At 32.7% G+C, this 20,359-nt stretch overlaps 1 protein-coding gene across 2 annotated transcripts; it reads right to left on the bottom strand.

Annotated features, from left to right (window-relative positions):
* Nucleotides 1-14,736: 14,736 nt before the first annotated feature.
* LOC101510523 (uncharacterized) lies at nt 14,737-18,553 on the bottom strand. 2 transcript variants are annotated; one of them, XR_012163072.1, is made up of 2 exons: nt 15,174-15,842; nt 14,737-15,025 (listed from the first exon to the last, which is right to left on the bottom strand). XR_012163072.1 is itself a non-coding variant. In XM_004488015.4 (2 exons), the coding sequence occupies exons 1-2, from the start codon at nt 18,125-18,127 to the stop codon at nt 14,943-14,945; spliced, it is 888 nt and encodes a 295-aa protein (XP_004488072.3). In that variant the 5' UTR covers nt 18,128-18,553; the 3' UTR covers nt 14,737-14,942. The 2 variants fall into 2 exon arrangements, 1 of the variants encoding a protein (XP_004488072.3); XM_004488015.4 differs by lacking the exon at nt 15,174-15,842 and adding an exon at nt 17,323-18,553.
* Between the last annotated feature and the right edge of the window lie 1,806 nt (nt 18,554-20,359).

The following is a 20,359-nucleotide window of genomic DNA, read 5'->3' as shown; positions in this document are numbered from 1 at the left end:
AATGTGTTTCTTGGACATCGTAGATTTTTACCTTATAGTCATCAGTATCGTGGGTGGAGAAATGCATTCAATGGAAAATCAGAGGAAGGTAAAGCTCCTTTAGCACCGACTGGATATCAAATACTTGAAAAAGTACAAGGTTTGACCAATAAATTTGGCAAACCTTTTGCGGGAGAGCTGGTGAAAACTGGGTGGAAGAAAAAGTCAATTTTCTTTGAATTGCCATATTGGAAGTCATTGTATGTAAGACATTTCCTCGATGTGATGCATATTGAGAAAAATGTATTTGAAAGTGTTATTGGTACGTTACTCAATGTTCCAGGAAAGTCTAAAGATGGCGTCAATGCAAGATTGGACTTGGTCGATATGGGAATAAGAAATGAACTGGCTCCAGTAAAGAAAGGAAATCGCACATATCTACCTCCAGCCGCTCATACTCTATCTAGAAAGGAAAAAATTGTTTTATGTAAATTTCTACACGAAGTTAAAGTTCCAGAAGGATACTCTTCGAACATTAAAAATTTGGTTTGTATGAAAGACCTCAAGTTAAAAGGTTTGAAGACCCATGATTGTCATATTATAATGGAGCATTTGCTACCAATAGGTATACGTTCCATTTTACCTGAAAAAGTTCGACTAGCCTTAACTAGATTATGTTTCTTCTTCAGGGAAATTTGTAGTAAAGTGATCGACCCTCAGAAATTACCGACATTGCAGAGGGAAATTGTTGTTACTTTGTGTGAGCTTGAAATGTATTTCCCACCATCGTTTTTTGATATAATGGTTCACCTTACTGTTCATCTGGTTAAGGAGACACAACTTTGTGGGCCAGCTTATATGAGATGGATGTATCCGATAGAACGATATATGAAAATATTAAAAGGGTACGTAAAAAGTAGAAGTCGACCAGAAGGTTGTATTGCTGAACGATACATTGTTGAAGAGGCTGCTGAATTTTGTACTGAATATCTGTCCAATGTTGAATCCATAGGGCTTCCCATGTCTCGTCATTCGGGAAGACTATCAGGAGAAGGGATAACTGGAAGGAGACTACTGACTATATCAAGGACAGAATGGGAGCAGGCACAATTGTATGTTCTGCACAATGATGATGAGGTTCAACCGTATGTTACAATACACATTGATCAGTTATCTCGTTTGAACATGAATAGGAATCAAAATTGGATAACTCGAGAGCACAATCGAAGTTTTGTAACATGGTTAAAAAATCACATAATGTCAAAATTTGATATAGACCCCGGATCAATTTCAAATAGATTGAGGTGGCTAGCAAATGGTCCGAGCTTACATGTCTTTTCTTACACTGGTTATGTTATTAACGGCTACACATTTTATACCAAAGAACAAGATGATCAGACCACTATGCAAAATAGTGGAGTCACTCTCGTAGCTGAAGCGATGCATGTCTCAAGTGCAAAAGACAAAAACCCAATATATGCAAATCTATCATATTTTGGGGTTATCGAGCGCATATGGGAGTTAGACTACACAATGTTTCGTGTTCCCATATTTGGTTGCAAGTGGGTCGATAATAATAATGGCGTTCGGATTGATGAGTCAGGATTCTTGCTTGTCGATTTTAATAGGGTGGGATACAAAGACGAGCCTTTTATTTTAGCGTCGCAAGCTCAACAAGTGTTTTATGTCACTGATCCTTCTAATGATAAATGGTCTGTTGTCCTATCGACCAATAAAATAAGTGATGATAACAATAATGATGAAGATGTTGGTAATGATCTTTTATTTGCAACATCACAACAACCACATGAAATTGATTCAACTGATGATGGTTTATATCTTAGAGATGATCATGATGAGGGAATTTGGATTAATCCATCGTTTCGTATTGTAAATGGACAAACAAATGTGAATGTCACCAGGAAAAGAAGAAGGGCATCTTAATGTATATATATGTTTAATTGTTTTATATAAGCTATGCATGTAATCTGAACTGTGTTATTGTAAATATGCATGTAATCTGAATTGAGTGTTTTATACTAAGTTCTGATTAATTTATTTTCTGATTAATTTATTTTCTGCTTATATTTAGCTTGATTTGAGTGTTTTATACCAAGTTCATGTAACAATGAGTGTTTTATATTTAGCTTGATTTACATGAACTGAACTGAATATAAATTAGTAATTTACATGAACTGAACTGAACTGAATAGAGAGATTCTCTTTTGCTCAGTGCATATATATATATAGATTCTTCAGAATACTCATTTCTAATAATTCATCATCTCCTAAAGTATTGTGATAAAGACAATGATAACAATATTTTTAATCCAATAAACAATGATAAAAATGTTTTTAATGTCATCCCAACCCAAATAAACCAAACACAAAAATAAAATAAAGAGACATTTTACAGCGCTTATCTTAAAAAGCGCTGTAAAAGATCCTTTTAAAAATAAAATAATGAGTGTTTTATACCTTTTACAGCGCTTTTCACACAAAGCGCTGTAAACGACTCTTTTGAAAGTGAGTAAAAAAGACATTTTACAGCGCTTATTTGACAAAGCGCTGTAAAAAAGCTTTAAAAATAATATTCATCAGACACCTAATTTCTTCAAACACCTTGTACGCATCATGGGAATCCAAAAAACATCAGACACAAACCCATTTCTTCAAACACCTTGTACGCATCATGGGAATCCAAAAAACATCAGACACAAACCCATTTCTTCAAACACCTTGTACGCATCATGGGAATCCCCAAAAACACCAGACACAAACCCATTTTTCGCAACATGGCAATGATCCTGAATACCAATTAAGTTTCGATTTAAGAAGGAAAGAGAATGTAAAGAGATAAAAAGGGTGTTGAGGTGGAGATTGAATTGTGAAAGAGTAAGCTTTGATGTTTGTGAAGAAGATGCATAAAAGGAGAAGAGTTTGGTGAAGAGGAAGGGATTTTTGTGGTGACCAGTTACTACTATGTGGGTTTTGCATGCATGTTGAGCTTGTTTAAAAAATAACATAACATAACAAAACACAAAAACAATAAGGCCTTTTACAGCGCTTATTTGGAAAAAGCGCTGTAAAAGAGCCTTTTAAAATTAACATAAAGAGACATTTTAGAGCGCTTATGTGGAAAAGCGCTGTAAAAGGCTTTAAAAAACATTCATATAACATAATAACACACGGAGGTCTTTTACAGCGCTTATTTGGGAAAAGCGCTGTAAAAGAGCCTCTTAAAATTAACATAAAGAGACATTTTAGAGCGCTTATGTGTAAAAGCGCTGTAAAAGGCATTCAAATAACATAATAACACACGGAGGTCTTTTACAGCGCTTATTTGAAAAAAGCGCTGTAAAAGAGCCTTTTAAAAATTTAACTAAAGAAGCCTTTTAGAGCGCTTATGTGTGAAAGCGCTGTAAAAGGCATTCATATAACATAATAACACACGGAGGTCTTTTACAGCGCTTATTTGAAAAAAGCGCTGTAAAAGAGCCTTTTAAAAATTTAACTAAAGAAGCCTTTTAGAGCGCTTATGTGTGAAAGCGCTGTAAAAGGCATTCATATAACATAATAACACACGGAGGTCTTTTACAGCGCTTATTTGAAAAAAGCGCTGTAAAAGGCATTCAAATAACATAATAACACACGGAGGTCTTTTACAGCGCTTATTTGAAAAAAGCGCTGTAAAAGGCATTCAAATAACATAATAACACACGGAGGTCTTTTACAGCGCTTATTTGAAAAAAGCGCTGTAAAAGAGCCTTTTAAAAATTTAACTAAAGAAGCCTTTTAGAGCGCTTTACAAAATAAGCGCTGTAAAAGGCTTATAAAAAGCGCTGTAAAAGTGTTACGTATATATAACAGTTACCTCTTCAGTTTCCTCTTCATTACGTAACCTTCATCTCAACCTTCATTTCTTCTCTTCTTTTGCAAACCCTATCATCCCGTCCTTTACGAACCTTATTTCCACGATCATCTCCTTCATTTCGAACCTTATTTCCATCCAAGATCATCTCTCCCATTTCACACAATATATTTTCATTGAAATACGTAACCCTCATTACGTATTTCTTCAAACCGTATTTCTGTGAACCATATTTCTGTGAACTTTCTGCAAACCCTCTTTTCTTTGCATTTCGTCTTTCTTCGAACCATCATTATTCAGGTATTGATGTTATTAAATTTTTGTAATCATTAGAATGCATGTTGAGCTTTTTTAAGATATACTGATACATGTTGAGTTTGTTTATAATAATGCATGATCCATGTTGAGCTTGTTGATGTTATACTAAAGTGCATGTTGAACTTGTTGTAGTTAAATGGATACAAACAAAGATTTAGAAGTTCAAAATGAAGAAGTTGGCACCTCTAAGACTTACGAAAAAGAAGTCAAACGTGGTGCAACTATCATGCAAAGGGTGATTAAAGCACGGAGCAGTGGCATTAAATTTGAGGTATACTATATATACTCTGTTTGCTGTGTGTTTTTTTATCTTTTTTTAGGGTTTAGGGCATGTACTTACTATATGAGTTTATTAGGTTGGCTGGAACGAGAGTGGTCAGCCAGTTGACCCCAACAGCTCCATGTTTGTAAGCTACATTGGGGCTGTTGTTCGTCAAAATGTCCCAATAACAATAGACAACTGGAGAGATAAGGCGTTGAAGGATGCCAAAGATATCATCTGGAATGACATTCAAGTAAATATTTTGATCTACTCTTTTGTCATTTATAATTTTTTTTCTGTAAAATACATTACTTATAATTGTTTTCATTGCAGACCACTTTTGTTCTTGATGAGGAACGAAAGTCATATGTTTTGAGAGTTGCTGGGAAAATCCATCGTGGATTTAGATCCCATCTCTCAAATTTCTATCTAAAAGATAGAGAAGGAAACACAAATGCTGAACCTCCAAAGATATATCAACATTATATATCAAAGGATGAATGGAGTGCATTTGTTTCCAAACGTTCTGACCCGGCGTTTGTCGTAAGTGATTAATTTATTAGCATTTGTGTTTTATTATTCATATTCGTAGCGTATTTTAAATTTTTACACAATTGCTATTTTTTTTTTATATAGAATATTAGTAAGGCAAATCGCGAACGGGCAAGCAACCCAAAACACCCATACAAGAAATCACGTATGGGATATGCACGCCTTGAACAAAAAATTGTAAGTAATTAAACATCACTTGTAATTTGTATTATAAACTATAGTGTGTAACTAATTTGTATTATTTTGTTTATGATTTTAACGAATAGAGAAAAGACACCCAAGCCGATCAACCCTTGGGTCGTCATATCTTATGGAAGGAAGCGCGTGTTAACAAAGAAGGAGTGGTTGATAATGAAAATGTCAAGAAAGTTGTAGAACTTTGTGTAAGTATATTATCACTTTAATATTTTTTAATATTGTATTTTAAAAATGCTATTGAACTTATCTTTTTAATGTTACATGTATTTTAGGAAACTATTGAACAAAGTTCTGAAACTCAAGAGGGCAACAAGGATACGTGCAGGGACATTCTTGGGAAAGTGTTTAATGTCCCTGAGTATTCCGGTCGAGTGAGGGGGAAAGGATTTGGCGTAACTCCCAAAAGCTTTTTTCCTCAAGAGAAGCGCCAAAAACCTTCCAACGAGGAAGTATTAGAGAAGCTCAGAATCTTATCGGAGCAAGTGGCACTCTTGGTGAATACGAATAAAGACAAGCAACTTCCGGTTCAGCTCCAACCTGAAATACAAATGGAGAGTGAAACCGGGAGTTGCAACGTCGGTTTGAAGAGTATTCCCGAGGTAATTAATTACTTACTACTTACTTGCTTATGTAATTACTTATGTATTAAACAAACTTATATATTAACTGTACTTATGTTTTAACTATTGATGTAGGGTGTCACTACATGTGTCCTATACTTGTCCTCGCCGACTCAACGGAAGGTGGGAAAAGGAATATTGCACAATACTTCGGGAGAAGTATTGCACAATATTCCGATCCCCGCGGGCCATGTCAAAGTATCGCCTACGGTTGCTTTCGAACCAACTGCACCGTTGCCCATACCGGACAACGATGGAGATATGAAGTTCTTAAGCGACGCTATTGGCAGTTACGTGGCATGGCCCACACACCTTGTTGCCCTCGAAAAAAAGATTCCCAAGGACAAATCAGTTACATCTCCCGAAAAGGTTTGTCACATTTATTGCCTAAGGTTTTTTATTTTTTCAGATTCAATAAACTAACATTTTACCTCATTTTTGTAGGTCCAAATAAATAAACCACCCCTACAGCCAAAAAAAGGCAGCAGACCTCAAAAATTGGAGGTTAATAGGGCTGCCAAACTACAAAGGCTGGAGGGTAATAAAGCTGCAAAACTTGCAGCAACAAAAAATCTGGATCGGGGAAAATCGGTCGCTGCTGCTGCTGCTCCTAATAAAAGTCAGCCACGCCTTGGTAAATACGGGGCGTGTCTTGACATCCAAATAAAAAGGAACATGGGCAGCAGCAACGATTCGCCCATTGTACAAATGAATCAAGACATCTTTGGAGATGAGTATATTGAATACCTCGAAAAGGAGCAAATGTACGATCTTCTCGAACATAAGGAGCTGAGTGTTACTGTAATCAGCTTGTACATAAGGTAAAAAATACTTTTAATTGCATTTATTTGTAATTAATTAAATGTATTGGTAATTAATCTAGTTTAAAATTTTCATTGAAGGTTTTTGTACGAGAAGGTCGTGTGCACGAGGAAACTGTCAAATAAATACTCATTCTTGTCTCCGCATAAGATGTCGATGTTCAAACTCGATCCAGACAATGTAAAACACTACATTGTAGATATGTTTTTAAGAAATAAAGAAAGTGATAAATTGTTCTTGGCACCATATAATTCAGGGTACGTAATTTTATCTTTTTTAATTGATGAGAATTTAATTTATTAGTTGTCTATAAACAAAATTGCTTAACCAATTTTTTGTTGTTGTAGGGCACATTGGGTGCTATTTGCAATCAATGCGGTCTCTGAAGTGATATACTATTTGGATCCCGTGCACGGCGATTACACCAATCACCCCGGAATAAAGAATATGCTCGACACGTAAGTAATATTCATTTATTTCTTACATATATATATTTATATATATATATATATAAATATATATATGTAAGAAATAAATGAATATTACTTACGTGTCGAGCATATTCTTTATTCCGGGGTGATTGGTGTAATCGCCGTGCACGGGATCCAAATAGTATATCACTTCAGAGACCGCATTGATTGCAAATAGCACCCAATGTGCCCTACAACAACAAAAAATTGGTTAAGCAATTTTGTTTATAGACAACTAATAAATTAAATTCTCATCAATTAAAAAAGATAAAATTACGTACCCTGAATTATATGGTGCCAAGAACAATTTATCACTTTCTTTATTTCTTAAAAACATATCTACAATGTAGTGTTTTACATTGTCTGGATCGAGTTTGAACATCGACATCTTATGCGGAGACAAGAATGAGTATTTATTTGACAGTTTCCTCGTGCACACGACCTTCTCGTACAAAAACCTTCAATGAAAATAGCGCTTTTTAAAAAAAGTGCCATAAAAAGCTAAAAAGCATTTTTCATTTCAAATAATTAATTTACAGCGTTTTAAAAAAAAAAAAAATAACACATTTTACAGCGCTTTTTTTAAAAAGCGCTGTAAAATGTTGTTCTAAAGCGCTTTAATGGTGCACCTTCTACAGCGCTTCCGTGAGAAAGCGCTGTAATATGTACAAGAAAAGCGCTGTAAAATGCAGACCCATAATATGAAATTATGGGTGGGCATATTACAGCGCTTTTTCGAGAAAGCGCTGTAAAATGCAGACCCATAATATGAAATTATGGGTAGGCATTTTACAGCGCTTTTTCGAGAAAGCGCTGTAATATGTACGCCCATATATGAAATTATGGGTGGGCATATTACAGCGCTTTTGTGGGAAAGCGCTGTAATATGCACACCCATAACTCATATATGGGTGTGCATATTACAGCGCTTTTTGTGAAGAAGCGCTGTAAAATGTGCATAACAAGCGCGCGTCGTATTTACATGTTTTATAGCGCTTTTATAAAAGCGTTGTTGTATCATTTACAGCGCTCGTTTCCACAGCGCTTATTTTTTTGAAAAAGCGCTGTAAATGGCTTAAAAAAAGCGCTGTAAAAGCCATTTTTTCGCGTAGTGATTTCTCAATCAATCATTTGTAATTAAGTGAGTTTCATCCAGGATCAATAAGAATGGCTAATCAGTGAGGAAGTAGGAGATCAATTGCTCTGAACCTCGATAAATCTTCTTTTCTCTCTTGTTTGTTTTAGTTGCTTATTTCTTAATCGTTGACATTATTTTTAGTCCCAAGAATAAAATTAGCATAACATTAACTATTTAAAAAATAAATAAAATATTTGTCTAAATCATTGGACTAATCAAGTCTATTTGTATCCGTGAACACTAATTATATTACAGTTGGAAAAACTTTAAAAAATTTATCAAAGTAGCAAACTTTTACCAAAAAAGTAAAAAAGTGAGATGCATTTTTCCACAATCATAAATTTAGGACCATTCAATTAAAATCTAACTACACATATTTCAATTGGAGATTTATAATCCTACAATTCACATCTATATATGATAAATGCGAAATTAGCATATCAGGAAATTTTTCTTCGGGAAATTTTCGGACGCTAATAACATGTACAATGAATAGAGAATGGTTTTATTTTAGTTTTGAAGTGGAAAACATGGTGAGTCAAGTATTTAATTAATCAATCAAAATCTTTCGTGACTATTCGTCGGGGTCGACCATGACTCCGTGAGCATAGGCTTATGGGGCTTCAGAGTTTTGGAGTTTTAAATTTTTCTTTATACTATACTTAATTTTTTTTTTATGGATTCAATTTTTAAAATTAAAATTGAACTTACAAAATCTTTTAATACGATTCTGCAATAGATTTTTTGCCGTCGCAGATTATATATATTCACACTACCAGAGATTCTATATTCGTTTAATTAAGACTGAACAGTGTAAATTTTAAATATCTATTTTTTAAATAATATATATATATATATATATATATATATATATATATATATATATATATATATATATATTATCAAATTTGAGTTCGGAAAATATCATGTCGCAACACAATCATTCTACGTGAATACGTTAGGTGACAAATTGCAGCGATATGGGTCCCAGGCAATTGCAAATCATGACGTAATTAGCCTTTCGATGAATCATCTCAATTTGTTTTTTTAGAAGAATAGGAAATTGAAATTAGTAAGTATATGAGTTATAATTGATGACCATATTCCAACCACCCTGTAATGTTTAACATTATTTTACTTGTTTTGTTTAATCAAACATGCTCACCTGAATAAAACTATCATTACATATTGTTTTTATTTTAAAGTAAAAAACTAATTGTGGTACATAATATTTTTATAAGTGGTTAATGATTAACACCATAAAAATACTTTACACCATTTATAGTACATATAAATTATATCTTTAAACTAATTTGTCAATGACTTCGTAGCTATCTATATATTAGCTAGTAATTTTTAAAAGGGATGGGGGTTTTGAGCATTGTTAATTTCGTCGTGTTTTCCTTCGAGACGTCAAAGCTGACCGCAACAATGTGGATTTGAATAATATTATTGTTTGAAATAGTTTAGATTAAATGAATGATTTGGACATTCGGTATATATATAATCTTATAATATCTTTTATATTATATTAAAGTATCTTGAGTTATTTTCTATGATCAATTTATAATTATAAAGATATTTTAGAATATCTCTCATTATTATTATGATTTGTTTTTTATTTATGATTGAGCTTATGTTTATCTATAAATAGAAATTAGTATTGAGTTTTTTGTAATCAAGTTAGCATAAAGTTATTATCAATAATATTAACCCCTTATTACTTTCTTTATGATCTCGCATCTATTCCGCTGCCGAGTTTCCAACAGTTACGGAATACAATCATAGTTTCTTTTTTCCAACATTCCGACACTTTTCACTCATTTTTTGTTCAGTTCACTATTATCGCTGTTGCCACTATTTATGGCGAAGAGTGTCATCATCTCCAGATCAGGTCATGCCCGAAAGCGCGTTGCCAAAAGCTATCACATGCGCTCTCACGCGCTGCTAATCTCTCATGCGAGTAGATCTCATTCACATCGCCGTCTCCATAGTGTGTGACGGCTTGTTTTGATGCATCTTAGTTGTTGTGGTTTCAAATCTGCCCTCGTATTCTAGTTTCGGGCTACAGTTACACCTACTACCTTTAAGATATGCCGTCAACTGCTGCCTTCCATCTATTGTCGCTGCTGGAAAAGTTTTTTAGCAAGTTTTCCGACACAACCACTTCCATTGTGTGCAGAATCTCTCAATCTACACAACCTAGATTTTTTATGCCAAAAGTTGCTCCACGCACACTCATGTGCCTTCAAGATCCTTCGTGTTCATTCCACACGTCACCGCCAACAGCCTCGAGCTGAGGCACACCTGTTCGCCTTCCGGCACAATGTTTCAGCCATCTAGATTGGGTTTTCCTTCTTGTTTCCAAATATGCCTTTACTTTCTCATTTTGATCAACGGAAAATATGTATCCTTGTTCAAAAAACCATTGTCTCTCCCATTTTGGATGCATTTTCTCACTTTGTTGGTCGATCATGGCTTCGTTTCATTAGAGTCATGTTTCTTCTTCTTTGGTGTTTGTCATGCATTTTAAGTCTTACTAATAGACTATAATATTGGCTTCTATTGACACCAACGATCATTCTGGGGTGTCCTTTTTCCCACAGATGAATCATATTAGTGATGACTTCTTTTTCCATTGATGGTCATTCTGATAGTGTCTTTTATTTTCATGACTCACACTTTAGCATGACAATTTGTCTCCGATGCACATGTACCATCTTTGTCCCAAATGTACAACCCTTGTCTTTCTCTCCTTGAAGAACGCATCTTCAATATTATTGGTATAAAGCTTCCAAATGCAGTTTTTAGAAGAACAGACATTGCTTTGTTCAATTCCTTGTCATGAATTTATCTCAAGTTGATGATCATTTCGACTATCTGGCTAGACTGTATTTATAGCAATTTTCTTTGACTTTACCCGCATCCCTGAGTTGCTTTTTCATCATTTTTATTATTTTGCAGAGCAAAATATTATTTTCTTGTAACAAGTTAAAACTTAGTAAGACTTAAGCTTTAGTTTGAGGGGGGGCGTTAGAATATTATAAAATATTTTATAATATCTTTTATATTATAGTAGAGTATCTTGAGTTATTTTCTATGATCAATTTATAATCGTAGAGATATCTTAGAATATCTCTCATTATTATTATGATTTATTCTTGATTTAGGATTGAGTCTATGTTTTTTTATAAATAGAGATTATTATTGAGTTTTTTTGTAATCAAGTTAGCATAAAATTATTATCAATAATATTCAAACCCTTATTACTTTCTCTTCTTCTTTTCTTTAAAATCCCACAACTTCAACATATACCATTTAGGAACTTAACTAAATATATTGTTGTCTTAACTCTTTTACTCTTCATACTTGTCCTTTCAGGATTAATTTCTAAAGAAAAAATATGTGATGTACACTTATGCACTTGGTATATATTTTGAGTGGGAAAAAATAGAGAAAATGATATAATTTAATAGTGACATAATAGAAAAAGAGATAAAGAAAAATGAAATGTTTAATGAATGTTTAGAAATTTCAAATATACACATCATTGTTGTAATTTCTAAATACTATATATACTAGTAAAATATCTATATATTTGCGGAGATCAATGTGTTGTTTTTCACCGTATTAAGATAATATGATAATATTTAAAAAACTATTATTCAAATTATATCAATGTAAAGACGAAATTGTTCGAATATAGTATTTATAGTATTTTTTAATATAGTATTTTTGAAAGTTTCGAAAGTCTCTAAATTTGGAAAGTTTGAAGGTTTCTACATGTAGAAAGTTTCAAAATATGAAAACTTTCGAAATTTTCTTATTTCAAAAGTTTTGAATTGTTCAAAAGTTTCGAACATTCTAAAAATTGTTATTTCAAAACATTAAAATTTTCGAGTTTCACTTACTTTTGATTTCGAATATTTGGAAAATTTCGAAGGTTAAGGTTATTTTAAAAAAAAAATCGAATGAGGGGGCGAAAATATGAGAAGTTAAAAAAGTTGAAGGTTTTATAAATTATTAAAATGGTAAAATTTTATTTTCACGTTAATTGGGAGTGACATGTTTAAGTGTGAAAGTGCATGGTAGAATCACTCTTTTATTTGTTCTGAAGTGGATTCTAGCCCAACAATGTTTTTTATTAGGCCTAAGCCCAATTTGCATCAAGTCCAACCTCTTCACCACCATAAAGCCTTATGCAAATACACCACAACACAGCTAAATTCAATCCCTCTGGTCACAGTTCGGTTATGCCTCTAAGTCATAACTCTCACTGACTCGAACGTCCAAATGTTTGCAAGCACACCTCCTCCACCAATCGTCTTCAAAAGTCTCTAGAGGTTTGGTTTGAATTAATATTATTATATCAAATAGTGTAATTCAAGTGATGTATAATTTATGCCTTAAACATGTGGTTGGAGGTTCGATGAATAACTCATCATATACAAATTCATCATTTAGAAGAGATAATACTTAAATGTATTTTTTTATTTTAGTTGTTGTTAACATATGCGTACTCTTAAAACACATGTTAAGAATTCTAAATTAATTTTTTATTGAAAAAAATATTATACGAAATTTTTAAGATTTAAACATAAAATTTCAAAATAATTTTTTTTATATTTATCTTGAATACATAAGTTACAATTTGCATGTGATTTTTAATGAAACTTATATCCACAGTTGCAACAAAGAATGTTCTTTCCTTTTTTGAAAAAAAAAACACATCTAATGTGCTACACAAACTCCAACAGTTATGTTTTTTTAGAGGCTACCATGCTAGCTATAATTCAATTTGCTTTTATTTTGGAGTTTGGTTGTATCATGATTGAATAAGATTCTTTTAATATCGTCAAAACTATCAATTTTCTTTCTTTAACCAATGCTTATTTGAGTTCAACTATTATCGATGGTCGCTATTTTCTTTCATTTTTTTCCTTATATATATATATTAATTCATGTGAAGAGATTGCTAATCATTTTTTTTACACTTTAATCAAATTTATTTTAATTTAAGAATATCCATATATATCTTGTATTGGCTTAAAAAAAGTATACTAGTTGTAATTGTTAGGTATCACCACAAAAACTTACATAATTGTTAGGTTGAGATAATGTTGAATATGTTATTGCATTTAATAAATAGGTGCTTCTTTTTTATAAACAAAAAGTTGGTGCTAACTTGTACATCAAAAAATCGTTTTTTAAAGGACACCGGAAAATATATATTAAAAAATAATAAATTTTGATAAGTTTATTTTCTTTTTTCATTCATTGATTAAATAAAAAAATAAAAATTATTTAATGTATATTTGAGTTTGTAAAGTTACAAAAAGTTTTCATTCAATAATAGTTTTAAAAACCATTAACTTTTTTTATATAAAATAAATATGTTTACATGTGTCTTAAAGCACATATTAGCAACAATCAAAATCATAAATACATTTACATATTAACTCTTCTAAACTACATATCTAAGGCATAAGTTATACATTACTTGAATGACATTAATTTGAGTTGATACTACAAGGTTGATTACCTTTAAAGACTTTTGAAGACTATTGGTATTGTGGAAGGGTGGAGGACAAATGAGATGTACTTACAAGCACATGGAGGTAGGGTTGGATATAGTGTTAAAATTGAATACATTTTGTTAATTGCTCATCATCCAATAAAAATGGAAAGAAAGTAATTTACATAATGGTTTTTTTCTTATTTCAAAATAAGAAAGAAAGACCCCTTATATATTACAGTTTGGAGACCTAACAAACTCTCCTCTAAGTTTACTAGCTATATTATTTAATTACTAAATAATAACTAACTGTTAAAACAGAAAGTTTATGAATTTAGGAAGCTCTAACACCCCCCCTCAAACTAGAATGGATGTCAAGTAATCCTAGTTTGGAAGTGAAGAAAGTGAAAGGACTAAAATGCAGAGGTTTAGTAAATAAATCTGCAATCTGACTAGTTGTAGGAATAGGGAGCAGATGAATAACACCAGCCTGTAACTTATCTCTGACGATGTGACAATCCATCTCAATATGCTTGGTGTGTTCGTGAAAAACTGGGTTGGAAGCAATGTGCATAGCAGATTGATTGTCACAAAAAATCTGGACAAGAGTAGAATGAGCAATTTGAAAGTCATGAAGGAGGTATAATAACCATTGTGCTTCACAGGTTGCATTTGCAAGGGCACGATACTCTGCTTCAGAGGATGAACGAGAGACAGTGGGTTGTTTCTTACTCTTCCACGAAATTAAAGATGACCCAATGTAAAAACAGAACCCAGAAGTAGATCTCCTAGTATCCAAACACGCCCCCCAATCAGAATCGCAAAACCCTTTCAGACTTAAAGGTGAGGAACAACTGTAAAATAAACCGCGGCCAGGACTAGTCTTGATATATCGTAGGATTTTGTAAGCTGCTTGCAAGTGAAGAGTAGTAGGAGAAGAGAGAAATTGGCTCAACCTGCAAACAGCAAAAGAAATATCAGGGCGCGTATGAGTTAAATAAAGCAATTTACCAATTAAACGACGAAAAACAGTAGGGTCAGAAAGAGGATCGCCAGAAGTTGTGTTTAATTTGAGAGTAAGATCCATGGGTGTGGATGAAGGCTTGCAAGCCAAGAGACCCGTGTCCTCCAATAAATCCAAAGCGTATTTGCGTTGGCAAACTGAGATGCCTTTGGAGTTCCTTGCAATTTCAAAGCCTATTTAACAACACCCAAATCTTTAATACTAAATTTGGAATGCAAGACAGATTTGAGACGTGTGATTTCATTCATATCATCACCTGCAAGTAGAAGATCATCCACATAAATTAATATAATAGTAAAACCAACAGATGTTTGTTTTGTAAACAAGGAATAATCAGCTTTGGATTGAAGAAAGCCAAGCTCAATCGAAGTGTTGCAAAGTTTAGAGTTTCATTGACGACTTACTTGTTTCAATCCATAAAGTGATCGTTTGAGTTTACAAACCAAATTTTTATTCTCAACATGAAGACCAGGAGGTATTTTCATCTAAACATCTTCAACCAAATCTCCATGGAGAAAAGCAGTGTTAATGATTGAAATAAAAACCAGTTGTTAGAAGCAGCAACAGATAACAACAATCGTAAAGTAGTCATTTTTATCACATGACTAAAAGTTTCTAAATAATCAAGGCCTTCAGTTTGACTGAAGCCTTTGGCCACAAGTCGAGCTTTATAACGCTCGATAGACCCATCAGCGTAAAATTTTAACTTAAAAATCCATTTACAACCAATGGCAGACTTATTAGGAGGCAATGTAGTTAATTCCCAAGTGTCTTTGGAATTGAGAGCATCAAGTTCAAATTGTATAGTCAGCCTCCAATTTTTGTCTTTAATAGCAGTAGAATAACAAGAAGGCTCTTTAATTGTGGAAATTGTTAAAGAAAAAATTCTATGAGGTGAGGACAAATGATCATAAGAAGCATAATTAGAAATAGGATAGATAGTACCTGATTGTTGCATGGAAGAACCAACAAATTTAGGGGTTGTACCTGTCAGTAACTCACAATGATAGTCTTGAAGATATGAAGGTGGGTTAATTGTCCTACCAGATTTTCTAGTTGGTATCATAGATGGGGAAGGTTGGTTGGGGACAGGAGTAATAGGGCTGGTGGAAGCACCATAATTGGGCAAAATGGCAGGGCTAGAGGATGGTATGATACTGTCCAAAGGAGTCCCTATGGTGGGTGACTCAACTGAAGTAGAAATAGGAGATTGGACAAGCATATCATTATTGTCAGGGGTGTGAATGTCAAATGTGAAGTCATGTGATATAGGATTAGTTGTAGGAAAAACAATACCCTGTTTGTTTTGATTGACAATAAGAAAAGGAAAAACATTTTCAAAGAATATAACATCACGTGAAACAAAAATCTCCTTATTGTGTAAATCAAAAAGAACATGGCCTTTTGTACCAGGTTTATGTCCTAAATTAATGCATTTGCGAGAATGAAAGTCAAATTTCTTTCTATTAGACTTTAAAGTAGAAGTATAACACAAGCAACCAAACACTCTCAACTCAGATATATCAGGCAAACGATCATACAAAACATGATACGGAGAGTCAAACTTAAGAAACTTAGATGGCAATCTATTGATTAAAAAAACTGAATGAATGATAGAATGAGCCCAAAATTTAATAGACAAATGTGATTGAAACATGATGGCACGTGCAACAGTTAAGATGTGTTGATGCTTGCGCTCAACAATGCCATTTTGTTGAGGCGTTTCTACACATGAAGTTTGATGGATAATCCCATGAGATTGATAAAAGTCCTTAAGAGAAAATTCGGTTCCATTGTCAGAACGTATGCATTTCACAGTTTTACCAAACTGAGTTTTGACCATGGAAACAAAAGATTTAACTAAAGAAGAGGTTTCAGACTTTAATTTCATGAGATAAATCCAACAAAAACGAAACTTATCATCAACAACAGTTAAAAAATACTTGAAACCAAAAATAGATGGCACAGAAAAAGCACCCAAATATCCATATGAATCAAATCAAAACAAAAATCTGCAACAGTAATACTATGGGGAAAAGGTAATCTCTTATGCTTAGCTTTAAAACAAACATCACAAGGAGAGTGACACTTAGGGAATTTAACAAAAGGGAAACTTTTATTAATATTCGTCAAAGTATCATTAGAGGGGTGACCAAAACGGTGGTGCCAAATATTACAAACAAAACCTATGACATTTGCTAAACAACTACCAAATCCTCTTCTGAGTAAGATTGTCCTGTATCCAACACTTATGAGCATCAAAAAACAAGTGACAATTAAGAGAAGTTGTCAAGCATGGAATAGAGATAAGATTACAAGAAAACTCAAGAATAAAGAGAACATCACACAGATAAAAATCAGTCGTAAAATAAATAGTTCCAGCTAGTTCAGTGACTATGGTACATCCATTAGGCAATTTAATATGAACATAATTAATACGTTTGAGGGATTGAAACAAAGAAGCAGTAAAACAAACATGATTTGTGGCTCCAGTGTCTAATATCCAGGAATTGGCATTATTAATATTGAAGACATGAGAAAAAGAAAAAGAACCTGATTGTGCAGGATTTACTAAATGGTTGACACTTGAAGAAGGGTGAAGTAAGGAAAGAAGAGCCTTTTGTTGTTCGGGTGTGAAACCAGAATGTAAATCACTAGAAGACTCATTGAGAGATTGTGTCTTTTGATCATCGTCAATGTTAACAGAATCAGCGGCACAAACCTTAGCAGAGTTGTTACCATTCTTGTGAAAATGAGGGGGAAATCCATGTTTTCGGAAACAAACCTCCACAGTATGGCCACGACGATTACAATGAGTACAATAACGAGAACCGCGACCACGACCACGACCATTGGGCAAACCCCCACTATGATTAGAAATGGCAACAATGGTAGGAGACTCCTCAGGATTAGGAAAAAGATTCATTTCTTGTTGTACTAACATAGAAAATACCTTGTTTATACTAGGAAGAGGATTCATTAACATCACTTGAGATTGAACTGCAGAGTATTGCTCATTAAGGCCTTTTAGAAAACGAATTACATAATCCCCATCACGATATCTACGAATCTTGGGAATTAGGGCACACAAACATTTCACATTACAAGAACAAGAAGGTAAAGGACGAAAATTTTCTAACTCTTGCCACAATTGCTTTAGTTTGGTATAGTAAGAAGTAATTGAAGAATCACCTTGACGAAGGCTATAAATTTCTTCTTGCAAATCAGAAATCCTAAAAGCATCACCTTGATGATACCTTTCACGAAGTTCAGCCCATATTTCAGAAACAGATTCCATCCACATGACGCTTTGGGCAATTTCACGTTCCAATGAATTGGTGATCCAAGACATGAGCATAGTGTTGCAACGATCCCACGCGATTGAAAGACGATCAATATTTGCAGGACGAGGAAGAGCACCCGGTCACAAATCCTAATTTATTTTTCGATCTGAGAGCGACGATCATGGAGCGCGACCAAGAATGGTAGTTGGCGGCGGAGAGCGGCGGAGAAACTAGGGCAACACTTGGATTGTCGCTGGGATGCATGAAATACGGATCTAACATATCATGTTGATAGCTGTGATTCAGAGACAGATTGGGTCTAGAAGGTGATGGTTCTTGATGTTCTGAGGTATCCATGGAGGACGAAGAAGATTGTTCGTTGTCGGAGGCCATAAAGAAGAGGAAAAAAAACGAGCAAAAGAAATAGGAAAGGAAAGGAAATGAAATGAAAGTGGAAAAAAATCAGAGTATTCATTGATACCATGTTAAAATTGAATACATTTTGTTAATTGCTCATCATCCAATAAAAATGGAAAGAAAGTAATTCACATAATGGTTTTTTTCTTATTCCAAAATAAGAAAGAAAAGCTCTTTATATATTAAAGTTTGGAGACCTAACAAACTCTCCTCTAAGTTTACTAGCTATATTATTTAATTACTAAATAATAACTAACTGTTAAAACATAAAGTTTATGAATTTAGGAAGCTCTAACATATAGTGAGATGTAGAAATGAAACGTGTACTTTAGTTCTCATGATGAATATGTTCAAGAGCAAGATTCAAAGTTTAAGTATTAAAGTTTTTTTTAATAAAGTTTTAATTTTTTATTAAGCATAAACAAACAATCTCTATGCATTATGTTTTGAACAAAATGTGATCTTCATTTTAAAATTAAGATCTTAATTTTGATAAAGCTCTTTACTTGTTTAAATTTTGGGAAATAAACTAACAAAATAATTTAAGGAAGCATCTTATATGTTCATGTTAAAAATGTGAAAAAATGTCATCTTTCTACATTTGAATCGTAAATGTGAAAAAATGATATTAACACTCAATTGGTTGTTAGATTAAAAATCATTCATGTAAATTAGATATCTTAAGTTTTTGTTTTCTTAATTCTATCGTCGTTTTCTATTTTAATATCATTCGTGAAGTTTATTTTAAAATGTAGAAAAAAAGTTGAGTAGTTAAATATTAAAAAAGTTGTAAAATTACTTTTATTCTTGAAAAAATAGAGTAGGGCTATGAATACCTTAGAGATTTAGTTGTGTTGTGAATTTATATTGAGGTCTTTTTTACATTTCAATGTGAATTTACAACACAATTAAATTTCTGATTTAAAATTTATAAAGTAAAACAAAACTCTTAAAAATTAAAACTTAATTAGTTTGTACACAAAATTTAAACTTAGACCTCCCTATAAGTAAGAGATCCACAACTAGTAACTTTTCAGATGAATATTTTTTTCAAATTATCTTTCATGTGTATATGGCTCATCAATCATCATTCAAAAAATTCACAGCTAACATTTTTAAGTAAGCCATAATATTCTAGATCTGATGACATTTAATCTTTAATTTAGATAGGTTAGGATGCAAACACTTGAAACTTGTCCTCTCCATGAATGGAAAGTATTCATAATAAAAATCAATAAAGTATAAAACACTTTAATATTTCACTACTCAATTTTTTTTGCAATTTAGAACAAACTTCAGGAATTTTATTAAAATAGAAAATGATGATAGAATTAAAAAACAAAAGATTAAGATATCTAGTTTCCAAAGATGATTTTTAATTTAAACGGTTTATTTCATTTTTTCACATTTATGATTCAGGAAGAAGAAAAGGAACAGTTGCAATTTTTTTTTATCTTGTAGTCAATTTTTTAAAATACTTACGTTCTTTCCAAAAGTTTATGCCAAATAAATATAAGTTTAATTTCTATTTCAAGATGACACTTAAATTATCAAAAAAAAAGTTATACATAAACCGACATTCACATCTTTAACACAAATATATAAAATGCAAGGTATCCTTAGATATATTATTCTCTTATTTCATTTCCCAAAATTTAAAACAAGTTATCAAATTCAAGATCTTAATTTTAGAATGAAGATCACATCTTTGCTCCCAACATAACTTTAGAACATAAAGTTTGTGTATGATTAATAAAAATTGAAACTTTATCCAACAAAACTTTAATACAAGCGTGAACTTTGACAATATAGCACAAAGCTTGGGTTGTTTGTGAGTTTGTATATAAATAAATTACTGCTTGGAATTTTCATCAACTTGAATATAAATT

The sequence above is a fragment of the Cicer arietinum genome, chromosome 1, assembly GCF_000331145.2.
Source record: "Cicer arietinum cultivar CDC Frontier isolate Library 1 chromosome 1, Cicar.CDCFrontier_v2.0, whole genome shotgun sequence".
NCBI classification, from domain to species: Eukaryota; Viridiplantae; Streptophyta; class Magnoliopsida; order Fabales; family Fabaceae; genus Cicer; species Cicer arietinum.
This window is presented reverse-complemented; position numbering and strand designations above follow the sequence as displayed.